The sequence below is a fragment of the Cydia strobilella genome, chromosome Z (assembly GCF_947568885.1).
Source record: "Cydia strobilella chromosome Z, ilCydStro3.1, whole genome shotgun sequence".
Taxonomy (NCBI): Eukaryota; Metazoa; Arthropoda; class Insecta; order Lepidoptera; family Tortricidae; genus Cydia; species Cydia strobilella.
In genome coordinates this window covers 22,766,998-22,790,880 of record NC_086068.1, presented here as the reverse complement: position 1 = coordinate 22,790,880, position 23,883 = coordinate 22,766,998, and the positions used below count along the sequence as shown (strand labels likewise).

Here is a 23,883-nt window from a genome sequence, read left to right as displayed (position 1 = left end):
CCGATGCCAATAAATATATGTCAAACCGCTGCCACCACCTCTTCCATTCTTCCGCATTATTATTTGTGGTGTCCGACGAGATCATGAGCTTCGGTAAAGATGTACCAAGCCCATGCGACTTGATTCCGAGATCTTCACTTCCCTCCGCCATTACCGTCGTTGGAGGTGCAAGTTCGGCGCGTGTGACTTTTTCTTGTTTCCGTTTGACTTCTGTCTGATCTTCTGGGTCACTCATCACGACACTTCTGACACCATGTTATAATGGTGATGAAAGAAAGACGAACTGACTTTATATAATTTATTCTTATTAAATATTTGTGGAGCTCAGTCTCAACACTTGTACAGCGACGCCATCTTGGGTAGAAGAGAGAGTTGCCATAGATAACACTAAATGTCAAACTAAACTAGTGATGTTATTACCAACCTAACAGTGAGAACCCTGTGGTACTCCCGAACCAGCATGATAGGTTATCGATTTGTAGCCGTGTACACCCACATTTTGCGGCCTATTCATAAGATAAGACTTGAACCATTCGAGCCAATTACCACCGACCCCAAAATTATTAAGCTTTTTTAAGAGTATTGCATGATCGACTTAATCAAAGGCGCTGCTAAAGTCAGTGTATACAGTATTAACTTGCAGGCCTTTGTCAACCCGCTGGCACAAGCCAATAACAAATGGCACCAGATTCGACACTACTGAACGACCAGGTCTGAAGCCATGTTGATGGTCAGAAATACAATTGTCTACTAGACCCGAAAGTATTGGTTGTATAAGATACTCAAATAGCTTAGAAAAGCACGATAAAATTGAGATTGGGCGATAGTTCTGTACTGCGGTTTCATCTCCTTTCTTAAAGATTGGGACGATCGAGCCTCCTTCCATACAAGAGGGAAACATCCATCAGAAAGTGACCTATTAAATATTATAGAAAGGGGCATAGACAGTGCTGAACCACAACGTTTCACAAATACGGGGGGGATGCCATCCGGACCAGCACCCTTAGAACCGTCCAGTATTTTGATTGCCCGCAATATCTCAGTTTCAGATAGATGATTTTTTTCTATGAGGTGGGTCATCAAACGCGTTTTTTCCAGTATTCGGTGAGTTGTACACTGACGAAAAGTGCTTAGCAAATAGATTGGCAATCTCTGTTCCTGTCTCCGCCGTAACGTCATTGAACTCGAATGAAATTGAAGAGGTATTAGACAAGAATGGAAATACCACAAACGATCCTTCTAAGATGGCACAAGTATTTAACGATTTTTATACTACAATAGCAGAAAAAATAACATGTAACTTAAAAGTTAGTGCGGAGGAATCCAGAAATTATGTAAATTCTGTTATGAAGCCAAACAACAAAATACATTTCGGACTTATAACACTGAAAGAACTTCACATGACAATAAATAAAATAAAAAACAAAACGTCGAAAGACATACAAATCATGGATACCAGAATATTGAAGACCATAAGATATAATGATAACATTATGGAATTACTGCTGTTTGTCTTAAATAGCTGCATGGAGGAAGGGACATTCCCAGAAATACTGAAAACCGGTAGAGTCGTACCTATCTTTAAGAAAGGTAAATCTAATGACCCAAGTAACTACAGACCACTGTGTGTGTACTACCTGTTTTCTCAAAGGTCTTAGAAGCGGTGTTAAAAACCAGAATAATGGATTTTTTTTGAACACAACGATCTCTTCTCACACCACCAATACGGCTTCAGAAAAGGGAAATCCACAGCCATGGTTATAAGAAGAGTCGTCGATTTTGCATTTGGGTCGCAGAAATGCGCAAGCATGTTTTGCGACCTATCTAAAGCTTTCGACTGTATACGGCATGATATTCTCATTCACAAACTACACCACTATGGTTTTGACGGCACAGCTTTAAAAATGATGGTCAGTTACATGCAGGATCGAATGCAAGTGGTTGAAGTTAGAAAACATGTCTCATCCCCTGAAATGTGTAAAATAGGCGTACCTCAGGGATCAATTCTGGGCCCAGTATTATTCTTGATTTATGTCAATGACTTGCCTTCGATTATACCAGAATGGGCGCAGATCAGCCTTTTTGCAGATGACACACATATTGGAGTTAGACACAAAGATCAAACATCGATGGAAAGACACCTAAGATGCATCACAGACATATTACACAAATGGTTTGAGTGTAACGGCATTGTTTTAAATAAAAATAAAAGCACATTTGTAAACTACAAAACACTTTCAAGAAAAACCAATGTAACAACCACTTTTGAGTACACTCAAAATACATGTTTCTTGGGCTATGAAATTGACAGTCAACTAACACATAGCACGCATATTGATAAAGTTTGTAATAGAATAGCATCGGCCAATTACGTATTGTTGAAACTAAAGCCTCTAGTTAACCTAAAAACTTTAAAAAGTGTATACTATGCCTATGTTCAAAGTGTACTAACTTATGCGATTACCATCTGGGGAAATGCAGTAGATGTAAACCGGGTATTGATTCTACAAAAACGCTCGATTAGAATAATATGCGGGGTTAATTGGCGCACATCTGCGAGGTCCTACTTTGTTAAGCTTGAACTGATGACGGTCATATCATTGTTTATATACAACTCTGTGTTAGAAATTCACAAGAAAGCAAGCACTCTACTTAAGCGTTCGGATTGCCACAATTATAATACAAGGAACAAAAGCAAACTAATACTTCCATCACTAAGATTAAAAAAGTGTCAAAAACAGGGAATTTAAAAAAAAATAAAGTTTTTCAATAAACTGCCCACAGATGTCACGGATTTACCTTTTAATCTATTTAAAAACACAGTCAAGACATTTTTCCAAAACCATGCCTTCTATTCGATTACTGAATATTTATCATTAAAACATATTTAAATTGACGCAAACTGTAAATCTTAGATTTCAATTATTATTAAGCGTATTTACCTTGTGTAAATCCATAATTTTCTCTCTATAAGTATAATATTGTATGAAATGTTGACTTACCATGTAATGATCATATTACGTTATGGTTAATGAATAAACTAAAACTAAACTAAGTGCATTCTGGCAGGGAGAGTTGAATGGCCTCCTCTCTTGTTTTTAATGAAGCTCCAAAATGCCCTTGGATTACTTTGGATGTTTGATTCTATAGTAAGTTTATAACGTTTATAGCATTCATCATATAATTTGTGACACCGACACTATTTCATTCCGGGGGTTTTGATATTTGCGGTACCTTCTGCGAATTTTATCTTTCTCATGTAGAAGTTTTAGTAGCGCTTGGCTAAACCACGATGGATACTTGCAACTTTTACTACCCCGCTTTGGTACAAATCTGCAAATCAAGTCATTGAGGTTACGGAATCACACATAGGTCAGAATCGTCTAATTGCATCTTCTTTTTTATTTTTGGTTTGCATAAAACCTCAGGAGGTACAACCTTCTCTCGTAATCCACGTACTAAATGCCTCCGATTTACCTAGAAATTTATATAAATTTAGTCGTAACATACCAGATGGTGTGACTACTATTAGCCACACCATCAGCTCAGCTCAGCTCTATAATATAATGTTACTAGGTATATATTCCGTAACCTTACATAGGTTTTGCTACATTGTCAATTAACAAGATTAATCATCTCCAAAGCCCATAGTAAATATTTTTCAAACTCAAACTTATTTTTCTTACTGTGTTTCCTCGCTTGTATAACATAACACTATAATAACTAAGTCGTAATAACCAGACTATAATGACATTTTGATTTGTTTACCTGTCAGCTCTGATGTTAATTTGGAAATGTTTCGTAGCGAAATAGTTTAATTTCCCGAACTGTTCTTTTCCAGCAGTTTATTATTTACATTATTAACAATGTTCCGCTCCTGGCTATGTGTAGTTTTGGGTATTTATGTCATTTATTATTTAATATTCAACACTTAAGCATTATTCAAGTAAGCCGCCACAATGACACTGACAACAGTGACAACCTATCATTAAAATTATTGCCAAGAAATTAGTTCCAATGAAATTCCGCAACATGGCGCATGATCATATATTTCTGGCCAGGCTTTACATATAAAATGAAAGAGCTTATTGTCAGTATCTCAAATATGTTTTTTTTTAATAATTTTAGGATAAGCAGTTTAGAAGTTATTCAAGAAAATAGGCAAATAATTACCATTCCCCTCTCCTTTATCTCCGAAACTGCTGGGTCTAAAATTTTGAAAAAAATACACAAAATAGTTCTTTATCTATAGATGACAGGAAAACCTATTAGAAATGTGCAGTCAAGCGTGAGTCGGACTTAATTACTAAGTTTTTGATCCAACCCCTACTAGTTTTTTAAGACAATTCACTTACTTTTCACATAATAAAATGCATTTTTTATTGTGTAATCTTGGAACGCGAGTCCGACTCGCACTTGGCCGGTTTTTTTATGTAAAATATTAAGTTCGGTGCAAATTTCTTACCGGTAAACTTCCTATTTTATATATTATATTACTAAGCGCTGTTAGCCATAACCCTGTCAATAATGTAAATATATATTTAATAATATAGTGTCAATACTGTAATGAATCTTTTTATTTGTCACAAGTAATCTATACCTGGTGCCGCGGATTAAAGTGTCGATTTTGTATATCATTTTAATATAAAATTGAGAAACGTTGACCACTGGAATTTTATAAAAGTCTGTATATGACACTGACACTGTTCCAAAATACATACTACGCATTAATATTCGAACGAGCGAGCGAAGCGACGTGAAGTTCTTACATTCAACTTGGAACACACGGCTGGCTAGGGGCACGTTCCGGCATTTCGATGTTTTTAAGCTGAACTATTAGAGCATACCTAGTTTGATGGACAATAACTTATGTAAATTTGTTCTAATTTCAATGAAATTGGGTAAACGTGTAGATGAAGGCATATATTTTAGTCATTAAATTACGAGCAGGCTACATCAAGGAGTTATGGAGCTAGAAGAGTCCAGAAGGTGAAATAGTTATTTGTGCAACAAGAGAGGAAAGTTGGTTTTTCTTGCGAGTGTTTATTTTCGCTACGCTCAAGATTCTACCTTAGAATCATTCGCTGTCTCGGGACTCAAAAACACGAGATGTAAAATAACTTTGCTCTCGTGTTGCACACATAATTTTTCACCTCAGTAGTGAGAACATATTAAAGGTTAAAATACACAGAATTACACAGAATAAACAGAAAAAAAGTATTATAATATGTACGATACGATAAGATACGATACGATACGAGACCGGACCGGACCGGACCGGACCGGACCGTACCGTACCGTACCGTACCGTACCATAAAAAAAATGTAATAAAAGTATGAAGTTCATGGCCTTCACTAAATTAAAAAGCTACATTGTTTCACTCCCTGGAGTGAGGAAAGTCGCACTTACCTCACTCCAGGGAGTGACGAAAGTAGGCTTGTTCGAGCTGCTGAGGTGAAAAAGCTATTTACTTACTTGCTATTCTGGTCATCTTATTATCTTATTTGCAATAATGGTCGAGTAGTATCAAATGAAAGTAATATTGTATAATATTGTTTTTTCATTTACGATATTAAAATAATTGGCAAGATTTATAAAAACGAAATAAAATAAACATAATATAGGTAGGTATTTGACATTTGACAAGAAAGATTACGGCTTACCACAGATACAGTTTATTTTAATCTCTATGGTGACTTTAATCTATCAGTTAAGAGCTCCACAGAACTTGCAATAAATCGCACGCGGTTTTCGAACCTTTGCCGACTAGGTAGGTGCATTCAATTCATCTAACTTTTTGGCGAATCGCGAATTCTCAGTTCGGGGCGAACTACTAGTATATTTAAACTTTTTACTGCACATATAAAGTTTAGACATGCGTAATTTTAACAATAAATACGCGTCAAAATAATAATTATATGAATTGGTTTCTTTTTGGTTAGTATCATCCTTGTAAGGTTTGACAACGCCAAAATATTGCAACGCCGCGCAAGAGGTTTGAATCAAAACTTATATTGACCAATCACAATTTATTTTTTATTAGCGGGAAATTGTTTATTGAATATAATTAAAAGCTGGATATATTAAAGTTTTTTGAGCTAAACATATTAATAGAGAACGGATAGCTGTCAGTGTGGCATTTTTCTATGGAGAGCGATGTCTATTATATATTCCGTCGCTGCATATAACTTGTCATGTTCGTATGTATAACTAACTATTTATAACTAACTACATACGTACTTATGTAAGTTGTAAATAAGTAAATATTCTTTATTGCACCAAAATTATACATTTTACAAAGAAATTTTTGAAGAATAATAGAACCAGGTAACAACAGGCGCTCTTATCGCTAAAAAGCGATCTCTTCCAGACGACCTCTGGGTAGCATGAAATGTAGAACTCATACAGAAGTCGTTAAGTTAAAAGTTGTTGTTTTCACAATTTACGAACCATTTTTGACCACTTCTTGGTATCAATCAAAGCTGAAATTGAATAGTTATAAAGGATCGGTGGCATCGAGCTGATCTGAAGATGGAGGCTAAATGTGGTCTTAGGAACTGTGATTCTTAGTATACTGATAAAACTACATAATCGAGTTGTTTTTTTTTATGTTTGGTAGTTAGACAATTGAAAAAAGAGTACAGTCAATAATAAAAATATTGCATCAAGAAATATTTTTATTACCTACACAAAAATTATTAAAATAGATAGTTTGATAAAACGCCATACTGTGTTTATATTGAAAATCCTCAAAAACTAGGAGTTTAATGCAATACAGAGAGGAAATGCATCGAGCATTATAGAAACAGGGTCTCGGGCGACCGTGGGACGAGGCCCGCGGGGAACTGGCGATGAACAAATAAATGCACATAAAACCTTGTTGAATTTGTATTTTGAACCTGTTACTGTCTGTTGTTGGGTAAAATACTGTTATTTCACGCTATTACCTAGATACGGAGAGGGTTAATGTATGTATGTTTGTGTCGTGATTTTATTGAGTGAAATATATTGACATTTTACGTGCACTAGGAAGAAATAATTATTTTTGCGTTAATTACCTATAATTGATTTACCGTAGTCAGATAAAAAAGGGAAGGCTGTAGAGGGATTCAGCCAGGGTCCTTGAGAGCTCTTGAAAGGTCATGTACGCGCTAGAAACACAACAGTCCCTCGACCCCTACACGCTACACGGAAGCGTGCCAACCTTTGGTACAGCAGGCGGCCGGCGATGAAATTTACTTGCATCTCTATACGAATAACCTGTCAGAACGTCCTTGTGGTAAGCGACAATTTGTTACCTTTTACTTGAGAACGACACAAATAGTACTCGTGCTCGTAAGCTACATGCGATTGCCGCCTTTCTATAACCTAATGATGTACGATACGAACGGTTAGAACCGTTCGGTGCGAACCGTTCTTATCGTACATCCCTGGAAATAGTACACAGCATTAAGGTGCAGTAGACTCAGAGAAAGGAGTTTTTGAAAAGTGGTAGTGCTTTTTAACACGCTTTTATTAGGTCGACCTGTATAACTATGTAAATCTAAGGTAACTAATTTTTCTCAAAAATGGACGGCAAAGTCGACGTTGCCGGTTAAAAAGTAGGTCGCGAAGGGCGTAGTTTATGGTCCGTCAAAAAATTAAAAAGTTAAAAACATTGCAGTCTCGATTCCCGAAATCGAGACTGCAATGTTGCATACAAATTCCATTATTTGTCGAGTTCCAAACTTTTTAAAAGTTGAAGTGGCCGTATCAAATGAAGGCATAGGTCCATTAAACTGCCAAACAGATGATCAGTACTTATTATTATAATGTTGGTACCGCGACTATTTAGGTGTCTCAAATAGGTTGGCGTATTTTCAGCAGAAAATACACTTCTATTTTTAATAAATAAAAAAAAGGCGGCAAAGCAAATCTTTAAACTTTTTCTGTGAAAATATATACATAAGAGCGTTGCTTCTGTAAAATATTTAATATTATATTTGTTATTATTGCGCCATTTTTGAGAAAAGCACTATATATGACTCGGCTGGAAGGCTACTTGCTGGCTGAGGATTCGTTTTAAACGGACGACCTTGGGACTCCCAAGGTCGTCCGTTTAAAACGAATCCTCAGCCAGCAAGTAGCTACTTCCGAGCCTCGACAATAATGTACTATAATCATCTTCCAAGGATCGTAGCGTCATGAAAATTAGCAGCTGTATGTAGTTCTGATGACAATACAATAATATGGTACTGTCGAACTGAAGGAATGGAGCCGCAAGATATGAACTGGAACTTCATGATGGAATCAACTAACTAATTTAACCATCTTCCCGGTTTCCGATGAAGCTGAAAATTTGCATACGCATGTAAGTCGGGTGACAATGCAATATTATGGTACCATCGAGCTGATCTGATGATGAAGACAGGAGGTGGTCATAGGAACTCTGTGATAATACAACGCAACCTAATTGTGTTTCGGGTTTTTAGAATTGTCTCGATGAGTATTAGTTGCCTGTGCAAAAAAAGTACAGTCAGCGATAAAAGCTTGTACTAAAAATGAAATTTTTGCCAAAAACTTATTTATTTAGATCACAATACGGTTGCCAAAAAGGTAATAAGCAATCTTGAAGCCTTTCTCTAGGGACTTCAGCGATTCAAATCCCGAGTGTTGGACTATCGCTCGATAGAAAAACAATAACGAACAGGTCTAAAATGCACTTTAAATTTTGCACAAAAATTTATATTATTTATAAAAATGACCAATATTATGCTTGAGAGAACTCAGAGATTACTTTTTTATTAGTAAAACACACAAAAAGTTAACATTCAAAAACATGATATCCGCGGTCCCGAGCACGCACATCCGTCTCGGTCACGCTTACGCTCAGTGAGAGTGAGAGAAGAATACGAACCTACTGGGCCTTAATATTAGGACATATTTCTCTCTGACTAACTATGCAGTAACATATATAATTAAATGGTTGGCTTAAAAGCGATCTCTTTTAGACAACATTAATGTAAAATATAATATGTTGTCTAAATTCCGTGTATAATAGTGTATTTAGCATATTTTTTATATATAGAGTCATCCAATAATGTAAATCATTTTAAAATTGTATTTACCCAGCTAATTTAAGCCAAGTGTTTTTGCATTTTGTGTTTGTAATTCTAACCATCGTTTAAATATTGGTTCGCGTTTTAATTACATTTTATAACCTATCCTCTATTGACTTCGATTTAATACTAAAATGTTTTGTTATTTTTAGGTTTTGTAAAAAATGTATTTAATTAACTTGTTAACTAAGTTCAACCGGGCGAGCATCAATCAATACCCGGCCGCGTCTGAGGCCGCCGCCGCCGCCGCCGCCCGATAACCAAGCCGATCTTACGGAACACTGATTTTGGTATTCACCTCAGCGCTGCCACCATCGTCCACTTTGTGTCCACCTGCACACATGACCAACCCATTCACTCATTTCAATAATATTATTGCACTGTGTAAGATATTCTGATGGCGGTAAGTAAAGCGATCGCAGCGCAAAAGGTGGTAAAAATAGGCAACTTACGGAAGCTAGCGTCTATTTTCATACAAGTTATATGGCTCGAAATGGAACTTTAATTTACGATTACTCCTGAGATATTAATTTAAATTGTATCGTGTAAGGGACCATTGTAATCTGTTTGATATGCTTAATATAACTAACGTATTTAATTTGATAATTATTAATACCGTATCCGTGTAAATAGCTTTGCAAATACCACATATTATTAAATTTTATTGTAGAAGATAAGAATGGGTATAGTACTAGGAGGATATAACCAACGGAGACGCCACGTCTGTAATTTGCTGTACAAAAAAGTCTGCCATTTTTTGCGGGAGGGGAACGTCAAATGTATACGTAACGTCAGAATAGCCATGTCAGATAAACGTCACTTCAGTCCATACATTATGGAAACGCCTGTCAATGGCTACTCCGTTTGGTTATATCCTCCTAGGTATAGTAAGTTATCCTTAAAAGATAGACATACACCATCGCGGATTTTTTATAGACCAATGAAAAAGGAACAATTCCACCATACATAGTGTTGTTATATCTCAAACGGATTGGGCAGCGTTTTCGATTAAAGCTCTTAGCCAGCGAGATTTTTTTTCTGACTTCTTTAGCAAATATCGTCATATGAAACCAATTTACACAAAACCTTAACAAATTATACGCCTTAACCTTCCTCAAGAATCACTTTATTCATAGGTAAAAACCGCATAAAAATCCGTTCAGTAGGTAGTTTTATACGTTGATTATTCTACGTATTCTATGTATGTATTACAGAAAACGATTACATTGCTCGCCCGAGGGCCGAGACTGTGAGTTTTACCACTTTTCCTTTATTTCTAAGCATTGTATCGTTTGCAGACGTTTCTTTTTAATTCTAAATTGAATTATAATACGTCTGATATACAATTTTTTTATTTTTTTATATAAAGGCACTGACCCATAATTCAACACGTTTTATTTGACACCACCTGTAACAGGCGAGCAAGCCGCACAGAGACCCAGATTATTCCATTACGACTGTCAGTCTTTATTATGTCCAGTCTTCACATTAGGTAAACCAAGCCTAAAAGTGCTCACTTAAACATACCTACAGTTAAAAGGGAACCGATTATTGATATATGTAGTGTAAAACTAAAGATACGACCCATGGAAACATTTTTAAAGTACTTGCTCGAAAAAGCCCTTAAATTTTTCATTCCGCTGTATTGAAAGATAAATTTAGTATTTTTGTTTATATTTAAATTAATAGCCAATTTGATTAATTTAATAGCCAATTAAAATTTATTTTACACAATTTTCAACTGTAGCTGAATGCCGGATAGGTCATTGTAGTACAATCGGATTAGGTCTAACCTCATAATCCTTCCAAAGATATGAAATTTGGTATGTATGTTAATTAAAGGTCTTTTTTTCATGTCCACACTATTTGACGTTTGGGGACCTCGAGGAATCGCAGCCATCTTGGAAAATGTGTACCATCCTGGAGAAATTTGTGTTTTACTCTAAATATACGTTCTCTATGAAAATATGGTGTAAGGCAACATTAAAGCTTAATAAATTCTACACGAAAAAGTCCTAGATATCTTTTGTCTAAACATTTGTACCCGTTCTACCAAACATCAAACATTTATACAGCAAATAGGCCACAGGGGCACTTTTACATGTCAATTTTTACAAACAATAAAATTAACCCAAAATTACAAAAAACAATTACATAAATATAAATGTTAAATTACACAAGAAAAAAAAACTAATAAAAACTATACAAATAACAGAAGTACTAAAATTGTTTAGAGATGTAAAAGTCTCTAGGTGTCAGAGATAAAATGTATATAATAATAAAAAAGATCATCAAATTATCCAGAGATGTAAAAGGCCTCCGAGACTTGAATTGTTTTATAATTAATAAAAAGACAAGATATTAAATCAGACAAACAGACAAGAACCGAATGAAGTGCCTCACGTTAATGCCACTCAAAAGTAAAGTTACATAGGTAAAATGAAGCCCGTGTAAACTTAAAGAGACCGGTCTCCACAAACAGCACCCGTTCACGAGTATGACGCGTATCTCAGCCATCGTCTCCCTTAACCTTCATTCGGGAAAGTGGCGACCCGATCAACGACGCCACCGTAAGCAAAGACTTTTAAGCGAGCATGACATGTTCAAGTTGCCGGGCTGTATTAATATCAGGGACCGGCCCGCTATCCCTTATCGGGGTTTTATAAGGGTATTTCATAAGGCTTAACTCACCATACCCATTGCCAGACGAAACCCTTTGTTTTGCTTTTAAAAACCCTTATATAAAGCTACCACATTTGAGTAATCGGTAACCCGAATACCCTTACAAAACCCTTATCATCCGCTCACCAACACCTTGCATATTGATTATCAGGGTTAGCCTTATAAAGGGCTTTCCTTTTAGCATATAAGCGTGCTAATTTAAGTCATCTACCTTGTTCATAAAGCACACATTACTTCGAATCCGAGCGATCGTCGGCGGCGACGGCGGCGTTCTTTGACTAGGCACGTATTTTCTTTCCTTTTCATACACTACCGTAGATATATACTAATCCTGTCTCGTTCACGCAAAGGGAAACCTTTATAAAAAGCGCTTAAAGATAAGGGTAACCCTTATTAAGAGCTAGCCTTATTTTTAGTTAGCTTTTCGGTAAGGGTTAGTCAAAGGTAAGGGTATGAATGGGCTTGCAGTTCAAAAGGGAAAGTCTTTCAATGTGTAAGCCGTGTTTAAGTGTCGCCCATTGAAAGGGTTTTATCGCGGAAAGGGTTTTATCGCGGAAAGGGTTGTCCGGTCCCTGATTAATATATATAGTAAATTAATTCAGTGAGATACATTTGTGCTTGTATGTTACATTAAAGGGCATAGCGCCACGTAATCACAAGATAATTCGTAAGAAGTATGCCTACCTATAAATAACTAAATTACAAATTTAAATTGACATAGAAATGTAAAGGTCTCTACCTGTCAGAATCATTAAAAATAAAGGTATTATTACATATAAAATAAATTTAAAACAAAATTAAAATCTTAGAGGTGTATAAAAACAAACAAAGGTAAAATTAAAATTAACTAAAACAATACAATCAAGCGAGAGCATGATGGTTTCTTGAGTCAGTTCTACTGGACACTAGTATGGTTATTTCACAGCAAAAAAAAGACAAAAACAAAAACAAATATTGCTTAAATTTGTATCATACTATCAAGATCAAGCTACTGTCTTAAAGGGATCCTTATCGTCTATAAAATCTTTTTCCCCTAGCTCGGAAAGCCGTCTTTTATCCTTTAAAACAAGCGGGGAAAAACGCATTTTATCCACTAGTGGGGAAAATAATTTGACCTTGGATGGAGCGTCTTTAAGTAGCTTTTGACAGATAACAAAACGTAAAACGCTCATAATAATGGTTCGTTCGATATTAATTATCATTAAATAAATGGTTTGAGAATTTAATAAAAAATACCAAATTTGGCTTTATTTAATGATTTTAAGTCATAAACCTTAAATTCCATAAGAAACATTTGTTTTTTTTTTAAATGATGTTGAATGTAATTCTGAACGCACAAGTTGAGTCAATGCAATTACAAAACGAATCGTCAGAAATGTCAACATTGTCAACAAAAATTTTCTCACCGGCTCCGACACGTAAAAATGCACAACTTCCAGAGTTTTCTGTTATAATATCGTATTATCGTAAAAAAATTAGTGATTCCAGTGATGAAAATGATCTAACGCCTGTGGATGTTGCACTTTCCTCGCTATAGTGAGGGGAAAAGTTTTGTGTTACACACGGGTGCAAATGTACTTCTCGTGTGTTGAAACACTCGCTACGCTCAGGATTCTATTTTAGAACCACTCGCTTCGCTCGTGGTTCAACTATAGAATCCTTTCGCTTACTCGTGTATCAATTCCACACACGCGGGTAAAATACAACTTTGCACCCTTGTATAACAAATAACTATTACAGTATAGTACGCCTTACTTGACAAACAGCGCTTAACATGTGACTTAAATTTGTTATGTGGCAAATTTACTATGTCTGCGGGCACTTTGTTATAAAAACGTGTACAGTTCCCGACGAAAGACGTACTAACCTTACGGAGGAGGTGGGCGGGCACAGCAAGTTTATGTTTGTTTCTAGTGTTATAGTTATGGATATCACTGTTAAGCTTGAATTCGTGGATGTTTTTCCGAACATACATAATATTCTCAAGTATGTATTGATATGCAACGGTAAGAATGTTAACCTCCTTGAATCTCTCTCTTAAGGATACTCGAGCGCCCAGTCCATAGATGGAACGTACAGCTCGTTTTTGCAGCACAAATATTGTCTGAATGTCTGCCGCTTTTCCCCCACAACAGAATTCCATACGACATAACACTATGGAAGTAACTAAAGTATACCAGCCTGGCCGTCTCTACGTTTGTTAGCTGTCTGATTCTCCTCACTGCATAGGCTGCTGAACTAAGTTTGCCGGCTAGAGTGGATATATGTGCATGCCATTGCAGTTTTGAGTCTAAAGTGACTCCCAGGAAAACAGTTCGATCTTCAAATTCCAGCGTATCACCTTTTATTTTAATCTTGCTGTTATTTACCTGCTTGACGTTAGGTAGCGTAAACTTGATGCATTTGGTTTTCTTGTCGTTCAAAAGTAAATTGTTTGCCGTAAACCAGTTTACTATGGTGGATAGCGCGTCATTAATGCTCTCGAAGCTGTTTTCCTTTCTGTCCACTTTAAATATAAGGGAAGTGTCATCTGCAAATAATACTATATCATGTCTATCTTGCACAACTTTTGGTAAGTCATTAATGTATACCAAAAACAGGAAGGGATATATTACTCTAGAAAAAGGCTTCGTTTTTGGGACATGGTGTCGTATAACTTTTTAGTGTGGAATTTAATAAGCTTTCGTTTCGCCATACACAGTATTCACATTAAACCCAGATATTCCGAGAAAAAAAGAAAAACCAAAAAAAACTTATACTTTTCGAGATGGCGTTTGATCCCCGTGGTCCCCGAAGCTCCAATTTTATTATACGCAAACAGGGATCCCTGAAATTGTAGGTGTCAAATTTCATTACTGTCACTATTGTTTAAACCCCATTTAAGACCTAAAATCTGTTTTTGTAGTCACATTTTTAAGTTTTACGCATTTTCCTCCATTTATTTTAGTAAATTTGTATTGCATAGCACTCGTGTACCAATTATGGATCTACTGATGTCTATTTTATTGAAATCCACTCAATAGTTTAGGCGCTAGAAGTAAAAATATCATTTACTATTCGGCGTCCTCTCAAGGCGGCTGTATCAATTTTTCTTTAGTAAAACAGGTGTAAACAAATTGTGAAGGGCAAGAGGAATCTACCGATATGTCATTTAAAAAAATCCGTCCAGTATCCTGAGCTACAGGGTGTACTGATTTTCAGTATTTAAGCCCGTAACCCTACTTTCTGTTTAAGTCGCAGTCAAGTAAAATGTTGATATTGGAGTAGAACATGTACAAATGTATAGACAAAAGTGGAATTCATATTCCTCCAAATTTCATATTAAGAGAATATCCCCTGAAAGGGTATAAGCGCTAAATCTGGATTCAGCTATTATTTTCTATAACAAGATGTATTTTTTCCGCAAAGTTATCTAGGACTTTTTTTGTGTAGAATTTAATAAGCTTTAATGTTGCCTTACACCATATTTTCATAGAGAACGTATATTTAGAGTAAAACGCAAATTTCTCCAGGATGGTACACATTTTCCAAGATGGCTGCGATTCCTCGAGGTCCCCAAATGTCAAATAGTGTGGACATGAAAAAGAGACCTTTAATTAACATACATACCAAATTTCATATCTTTGGAAGGATTTCGAGGTGAGACTTAATCCGATTGTGCTACAAACGAGTACGAGTGAAGCACTGTGCGATTGCCAATGCCAAGTCATTATATGTATTAAAAAATATACATATCTAATCTAACCTTGATACGGTTTTAACACCCCCTGCCACTGACTAAAATAACCGACTTGGTTTCGCATTACATCTCAAATCTTTTTTGTAGTAGGAGAATCGCGTTGCGAGACTTGCATCTTTTTACATGTAATGTTTTCGATGGGATCTCATCTCTTTTTGTAGGCAGTCCTTCTTTTCGGGTACTACTTCTTGTACGTCAGGTACCACTTTTCTCAAAGCTCATATCTATACCATACTCATACCCATAACACACAATCTACTCGTACTCATACATATACAAGACTCGTGTACATACCAAACTATACTTGTACTCATGCAATGCTTATACCCATCCGACACCATACCCGCACTCATAAATATATATAATATTCATATCCATACCATACTCATAACCATACCATTTGTAGCAACTGCATAAGTAACTTTGTAATAGCATATATTCATATAGGATTACAAACTTACTTATGCAGTTCTTATATCTTTAAAACCTTAAATTAAATAAGTTTACGGTTTAGACTCACCTGTTTTAAGCATTTGCGTGACAAGTGACGTAAACAAATGAGTCTAAACCGTAAACTTATTTTACAGTACATATGGTGCTACTTTCTCGCACTAGTGCGTCAAATAGCACTTTTCGTGCATATGTCGAAAGTTTAAAGGGCCATATGTACTGTAAAACGTTGTACGATACACGTGCGAATAGGTAATTCACAACTCGTGTCGATTTAAAACACTCCCTGCGGTCGTGTTTTAATTTATCGCCACTCGTTTCGAATTTCCTATTTTCTGCACTTGTATCGTAAATAACTATTTTAATACAGTTGCTCGAAAAGTGCTACTTTTTGTGGCTGTTTAGCGTGCGGAAAGTTGGTTTTCGCGAACTAGTGCTTTTTACTTTTCCAATTTTTTTAAATTTTTACTTATTCCAATTCATGACTACTTATTGATGAGTGTTAATATTAGTTTCCTTTAAACGTCGTAATCAACATAAAAACCTACTGTTAATGTAAGAATACGAAAAATATGCATATTTCATATTTTATTACTTACCTCTTCATCATTATAAGTATTATAACACGTTTATTTTTAATGTTGAAAAACCGTCCTTAATAAGTTGTCTGAATGGAACGGAACGCCTGTCAAAGAAGAGGCGTATTTTCTTACTGCAAGAATGTTTTAAGTTTCCAAAGGCAACATTCGATACTGTTGTTATAAATATACGATACACAAATAATCGTAAATAACTATATTTAGGTAATTATAGTACAATGTTTTAATATTTACAATTGTTTCTGTCTTATAGAACATGCATTTGAAAAAAAAAACTTTCATTGATGTGAGTTCATTAAAAATATATTCTAGTCGAATAAAAGCTAGAAAAACACCTCTTCATAATGTCAATGTCAATGATGTCACAGAATTAATAACATAAAAGTTTCGAATTCCATTCCTTACTTGTTGCTTTTCTTATTTTTTCGCAACTGTATTAAAAAACGTCGTTCGATACACGTGCGGAAATGTCATTCTTCACTCGTCTCGAGTCTTGCCACGAGCCGTAGGCGAGTATATCTCGGTACTCGTGAAGTAATGACATACTTTCCGCACTAGCATCGAAATGTACTATAATGTTAGTATGTTTCACAACAGTTTAAATAGGGATGATTAGTTGATTACACATGTTGAATTTTATAACAAAATCTAGTAACATAGATAGCAAATGAGCAATTTATCACAATAATGTAGATATTAAAATAATATATGGAAATAATACAAAAATACAGGACTTGAAAGTTTCAAAACATAAGTAATTTTTCAACTTTTAAAAAGGAAAAAAGTAAGGGTATCATTCGATTCCTTACATTTTATCCAAAAAAATACTGTACAGCAACTACATACATAAACGCAATATTTCACCGACAAAAACGCAATTTTCTTATTTTGTCCATATCATATTCAAAATGGGCTCTCAGTGAACTTGACGTCACGTTCGCTTATCGTTTTGTTAGAAGCGTTTCGCGAGTGAAGTACTACTGTCGGACTTTGACTATCATTTCTGACTTTTGTATTGCTTTAATGCAATAGGTCCCATATAGACATTTGATCCTAAAAACAAACCTGATTGATTGATACCATTAATGAAAATTTGTCATCTAGCCTATTGCGATGCGATGTATTTAATTAAAAAAAAAACACCTTGTTCTCCCACAGATAAAATTAACTAAATACATTCATTTTGTAGGTCATTAAAGAGGCTAGCTTTGGTGAAAAACTTGGAGCGGACTTTGACCTGAAATTACTTAAAAAAAAATTGATTACTGTACAAAAATGTGTATCGTCTAGAACACGACGACGACGTTTTCAAAATATTGAATGCAAAAGACTGATGACTTTTAATTTTGCTTGTTTGATTTCAAAGGGCATCTATCCTCTAACCCATTTCGGCGACGAGTCATCTATTCCACTTTAGGCATCTATCCCATTTTTAAGAGGTCAACAAAAACACGATGTATACAAAATCTGTGCGATTATTTTTTCGCTATTTCGGGGTTGGTCCCATAGTAAAAGTTGGTCAGTATAATCCCAAAACCTCCCTGGCAACGGGAATGTACTTATTTTTTTTAGCCACCATGTATAAACACAAGGACAGTAAAATAACAGGGTAAGGACTATAGTTATCATACGTATAGGATAGTACACATTTCTATAAAATGATGAATTATTGAGTTATAAAGCTATTTCAAAAAGTGGGGCATCTATCCTGGAATTACCCTACCAGTTGCTTTTCGGTGAAGGAAAACATCGTGAGGCAACTGGAGTAATCCCAATAAGGCCTATTTTCCCCTCTGGGTTGGAAGGTCAGATGGACCCCGGGCTCCCATGAGCCGTGGCGAAATGCCGGGATAACGCGAGGCAAGAACTATCAGTCATGTAAAAAAATAATCTTACTCAACACACCATACCTTTACTTAAAATTGATATTTTTTGTTCACAGAGGCATCCAACTCGGACCCAGGTGGTAGTGTAACCGCTGCTAGTCCTGGAAAGCAGCGAAGAGGTTTTAGCGGGTGAGACTATCGTCTATTGTCTCCATATTGCATGCGAATATAGAATTTCACAATACGTCCTCTTAGACTTCTTAGAGAGTACTGTGACTGATACACTCTCAATGCAAGTGAACAATTTTGGGCTGATCTTTCACCACTGCTTTATCTTAGTAACCTTAGGTTTCCGACGTGTGATGTAAAGAAATTTTTTATTTTTTTAAGCAAACGATATAACAAAGTTATATGAATGGTGAATTTTGAATAGTAATGTATTTAGCTTTAAAATGTGTATAGATAAATAAAAATCTCTATTATGTAAATAATTACGAACTTTTCCCGTAATGGACCCCATTATCTTCTGCACAACACTTTTGTCGACATTCTTGGCGTGTTGTCCCCATGTAGATCGCAACGAATTGATATCCTGGACAATTTGACTAGTCATGTTTAATTTTTTTTCATGATTGCCCAGTTGTTTACTACTAGTACTAGTTGTTTCTGGTCGTCCGTTATCGTTAGTCATCTTTTATCTTTGACATTCGTTATCTCATTCCTTGGAAACGATAGCGTGATCAGTCGTTTGGTGGCGTGGAGGTGTTTTGCACCTGCTCCTCGAGGAATGGACAAAAGATATTGTTCCTCAATCTGCTGTCGACAGATTTTCAGGTGCTTATAATGTAGAAGCGTGTGCGGTAATAAACTATACTCGTTTTTGTTTCTTTTTCTGTACATTAACATATATCTGTACGGCTACCATGAGTTCCGTAAATGACAGTCGAAAGTGAGAAAGTTAAGGAAAATGTATGGAGTAATTGTACAGTGCCTCTACTGGTCACGTAAAAAACAAAAAAAAAAAAACAACTGGTACCATGAGTCACGTTTTAACGTGAGTTTTCAATACATGCCTAACTTCACACCTAAAACGTTCTCTTTTTAACTATATAACGAAAATTGAGCCAGAATAGGCTATTGGACTAATTTTTGAAAATGGTTTTAATTGATTGTTTATGTCTTAATAATTACACTACATTGATATTTCCGTGAAATTTCCTGTATTAAATATAAAAAAAATAACGAAAATTGAGCCAGAATAGGCTATTGGACTAATTTTTGAAAATGGTTTTAATTGATTGTTTATGTCTTAATAATTACACTACATTGATATTTCCGTGAAATTTCCTGTATTAAATATAAAAAAAACAATGTTAGTTTATTTATTTTGAACGCGCCTTAAACGCTGTTTTCGCAAAGGGGCTAATCACGTGACACGTGTGACGTCACGCGCAAGTAAACTCAGTCAATGACCTTAGTTAATCTTATGGTTTATGTGCATTGAATTCATTATTTCACTGTAAAATGGTATATAAATGGTGTATAGTGCCGCAATGTTCAAGTACGACTATAAAAAATCCAGACAAATCGTTTGTTTCTATTCCAACGAATCCCAAAAAAGACAAAAGTGTTTAAAACTAGCGCGAAGAGACCCCAAAGAGCATTTTAGCGCATACAAATGTTTTTATGTGTAAAGACCACTTCGATGTAAGTAATATTTAACTTTAAATAAATATGGTAATTAAAGCAGCGGATTTTGTTATTTAACGAAACAAGATCTAGGTATTTAATGTATTACTACATAACCTCATAACATAGCTCTTTCAGCATTAGTAGGTAGTTAGTAGCATACTTTTTCTTTCAAACTAAAGTGCAGTATGGAGATACTATTCTCGTCATCGTATTCTATATATATATATCGTCGTCGTATTCGTTTCATCGAAATCGAAATGATATTACATTTCTAAGTTCCGCAGCATCCGGATTATCTTTAAAGAAGGTTGCCGCTATCAGCTTTCACATATTTCGGCTCCATTTTGAGATTCTTATGAATATTGTGCCACTACACGATAAATATACGAATAAACCGACAAACGGATAAATCGGAATATATCAGAAAACTGTGGAACAATAACTATAATTAACTAAATACAAATAAAACTGCTAAAACACTCAAGACAATCAAGAATTTACCCGCGTGTGACGTCATCTGAGCGTTGACCAATCACAGAGCGTTCACGTCCCTGATGAAATTTCAAAAGTATTAAATCTTCTTTCGTTTATTTTCCAAAAAATAAACATAATTTACATTCAAATATAGTGAAATATACTTTATTAGTTTATTATCTTTCAGGATGACAGCAATTCGTTATATATTTTTAATGTTGTCAAATACCCTATTATTCTAGGTAAATACTTACGCGAAAAAACGTGACAGATGTAATCGAAAAAAACGTGCGTTTCCTTTTTTTTCGTCCATCTGGACAGGCTAAAGCTCTAAGCTATGCTGCCTACGTGCGTTTCCGACGTGACATTTCTGTCAACTTGGAAACACAACAAATGATGCAATTAGGGCTATCGTTTTTTTGCTCACCAGTTGGCGCCTCTGTTGATGGTGGTCCAAATGACTAAAGAACAGCTGTCAGTCATTGAAGTGACAAGTGACATTTGACATTTCGAACTATGGAAAAGAACAAATCACCGTACACTGTCTTGTACAACCGTACAATTTTACCCCCAGAAGAGGGGGATGAGTGTAGTTTTTTGTTCTTATTTACTGACAAGATTTGCTTGACCAACTTTAGTTTGTCAAAGAACTGTCTCATTTCAAACATAGACAGAGAGAATCATACTATCTTTGTCTTACACTAGTACTAGCACCCAAAAGAAAAGGATGAGTATAGTTTTTTTTGTTCTTATTTACTAACAAGATTTGCTTGACCAACTATATTTTTTATTCGGATGTTTGTAATGTTACCGTTATATCATGTTAAAGCCGTAACACACTACCGCACCGCACGCATTGGTGCGCCGCACCCATAAGTGAGAGCGAGAACGAGATCTGTTTAGTGCGGCGCACCAAGATCGCGGTGCGGCGCGATAGTGTGTTACAGCTTTAGCATGATATAACGGTAACAAACATTCGAATAAAAAATATATAGTTGGTCAAGCAAATCTTGTCATTAGAAAAAGGCGCGAAATTCAAATTTTCTATGGGACGATATCCCTTCGCGCCTACATTTTTTTAATTTGCCGCCTTTTTCTATTGACAAGATTTCTTGTAAGTAAATAAGAACAAAAAAACTATCCTCATCCTTTTCTTTTGGGTGCTAGTACTAGTGTAAGACAAAGATAGTATTATTCTCTCTGTCTATGTTTGAAATGAGATAGTCCTTTGACAAACTATAGTAATTTTATACGACGATTTAAGCCTGGCTTTTGGTATGAAGTTAGCTGCATAGTTCGTACGAGCGCGGAGCGCACGTTTAATAGTCAACTTCAAGTGTATGTATTATTATTTAGTCGATGTGGTCTTGTTCAGTTACGCGTTTGTACTTACAATAATTTGTCCTCTAATTTGTTTGTAAAACTTATGAAAGTGGCTACATTAACTATGGATGAAGTCGTTCCTTGTAACAGTATGAGATGTGTCCACGTATTACTCAACGAAGGCAAGATAAAAACCGTAAAACTTTTTAGAAAAACGGGATATCATTTCCGCGCCAAAACCAACACACGACTTTTGTATTCTCAGATAAGTCAGTCGCATAAGAGAAAATTCTGTACGGCCGTTTACAAAACACAAGGGATTGTTGTTTTACTCCAATTAAGGCGTAATTAGTGTGACAGAGAAAAATGCCTGCAACTTGCAATCTTCGGTGTTCGCGGTTAGGCCCTGATATGTTTGTAAAATTCTATCTAGTAGTAGTATGACTATGCCCTGTGCGCTATGATTAGCTCGCCTCGATACGGTAGGAAATTCCATTTGAGTACTAAGAGTGAAGATTGGACAGTTATTACGAAAACAATCTTTCGGCTTGCTTTTCTCCAAAACTCTAGGCACGCCACTGATGATTTAGCCCAGAATTTTGAATTCAGAGAATTATAAACATTATATGATAGCTTAAATAATATTATTAATATTAAATTAACAATAAACACATAGATACATACAAGAAAGTAAATTACGTAGACCGCGTAGACGTGAGCAAATATGTCAATGTCAAAACTGGTAGTTTGCTAAGGATTTCGATAGGTAATTTACGGTTTACTCATACTTTTGATATTAAGTTCTTGAGGTGACACCTAGAGGCGCTGTACAATACTCCGATATAATTCTTGCTCTGTTTTTTAGTATACTTAGAAAGGGACAGCATCGTTTGCAGTACAATGAATTTAGGCACATAAGTACGTAAACAAAAGTAAATATGTGACGTACGGCGCGTTTATTCACATAAAGTAAGTGAAGTTTACTCTGGCAACTGATGGTAGAGGTACTGATGTCAATGTAAGTCGGTATTGTCAAATTGTTACTGTTCATAAGAACACTAAGAATTTCGGTTAATCATTGCTTTTAGTTATAAAGCGTCAAAAAATAATCTTCATACTTACCTTGTTTCACGAAAAGTCCAAGTTATCTAAATTAAACATTGTTCTGTTTCCATATAGCCGAATACATGTTCCTACTTAACATAGTCGGCTATCTACAAACAAAATTGGAATGCAGAAAAGTTATAACGTCTAAGAAAAAATATTGCTTCGAATTTGACAGGTTATGTGTATACTCATGGGTTGGAAGCATTGGCGTATAGAATGACTTACATACAACATACAACGTCGCTGCTTATAATATATAACGTTACATATTTGTGGTGCATTTCATACCTATTGTTGTTGTATCAAACATCGCAATAGGGAAGTTTCCTCTACTTTAGATAAATAATTTCACACCGTGCATGAAATAAACCACCTTTATTAGAAAAACATAGATAGCAATAGTTGGATACAGTCTTAAGGAAAAAACGTGCCTTGAAAATCACGAAAATTTGATTCTCGATCAGGTAGCGCCACTACCTTTGGCCTACTCTCGTATAGAGGGCGTTGACGGTCTCTTTTGTTATTTTACAATTTTTACGCATATCAGTGAAAGAACATGGGTCAAAATCATATAAAAATAATTAATGCAATTATAAAAAATCATTTATCCATATTTAAGTACATTTTATCGTATTTTTAAAAATCTTTATTTTTAGTTTTAAAGTGTGTCGATAGATGGCAGTGAATTTACTGTGGTTACAAAATGTACTATGACAGCACCGCTCTATCCTATTATATCCTCTTTGTTGGTACCTTTCACCCGAGTTAAATAATATACTTTTCATATCGAATACGAGGAAACCGAAAAGACAAGGCAAATTTGCATAATCAGTAATTAACTAAAGTGAAAGACGTATGCATGGCCATGATTATTTCCTTAGAACTTACTTTC

At 35.4% G+C, this 23,883-nt stretch overlaps 1 protein-coding gene across 1 annotated transcript in view; it reads left to right on the top strand.

Moving 5' to 3' along the window:
* The window catches only part of LOC134754462 (triple functional domain protein), a 364,706-nt gene that overhangs the window by 251,415 nt on the left and 89,408 nt on the right, over positions 1 to 23,883 (top strand). Inside the window, exon 29 of the mRNA XM_063690796.1 lies at positions 18,512 to 18,584. Within this exon, the coding sequence (XP_063546866.1) occupies positions 18,512 to 18,584 (73 nt within the window). The remainder of the gene's footprint in view (positions 1 to 18,511; positions 18,585 to 23,883) is intronic.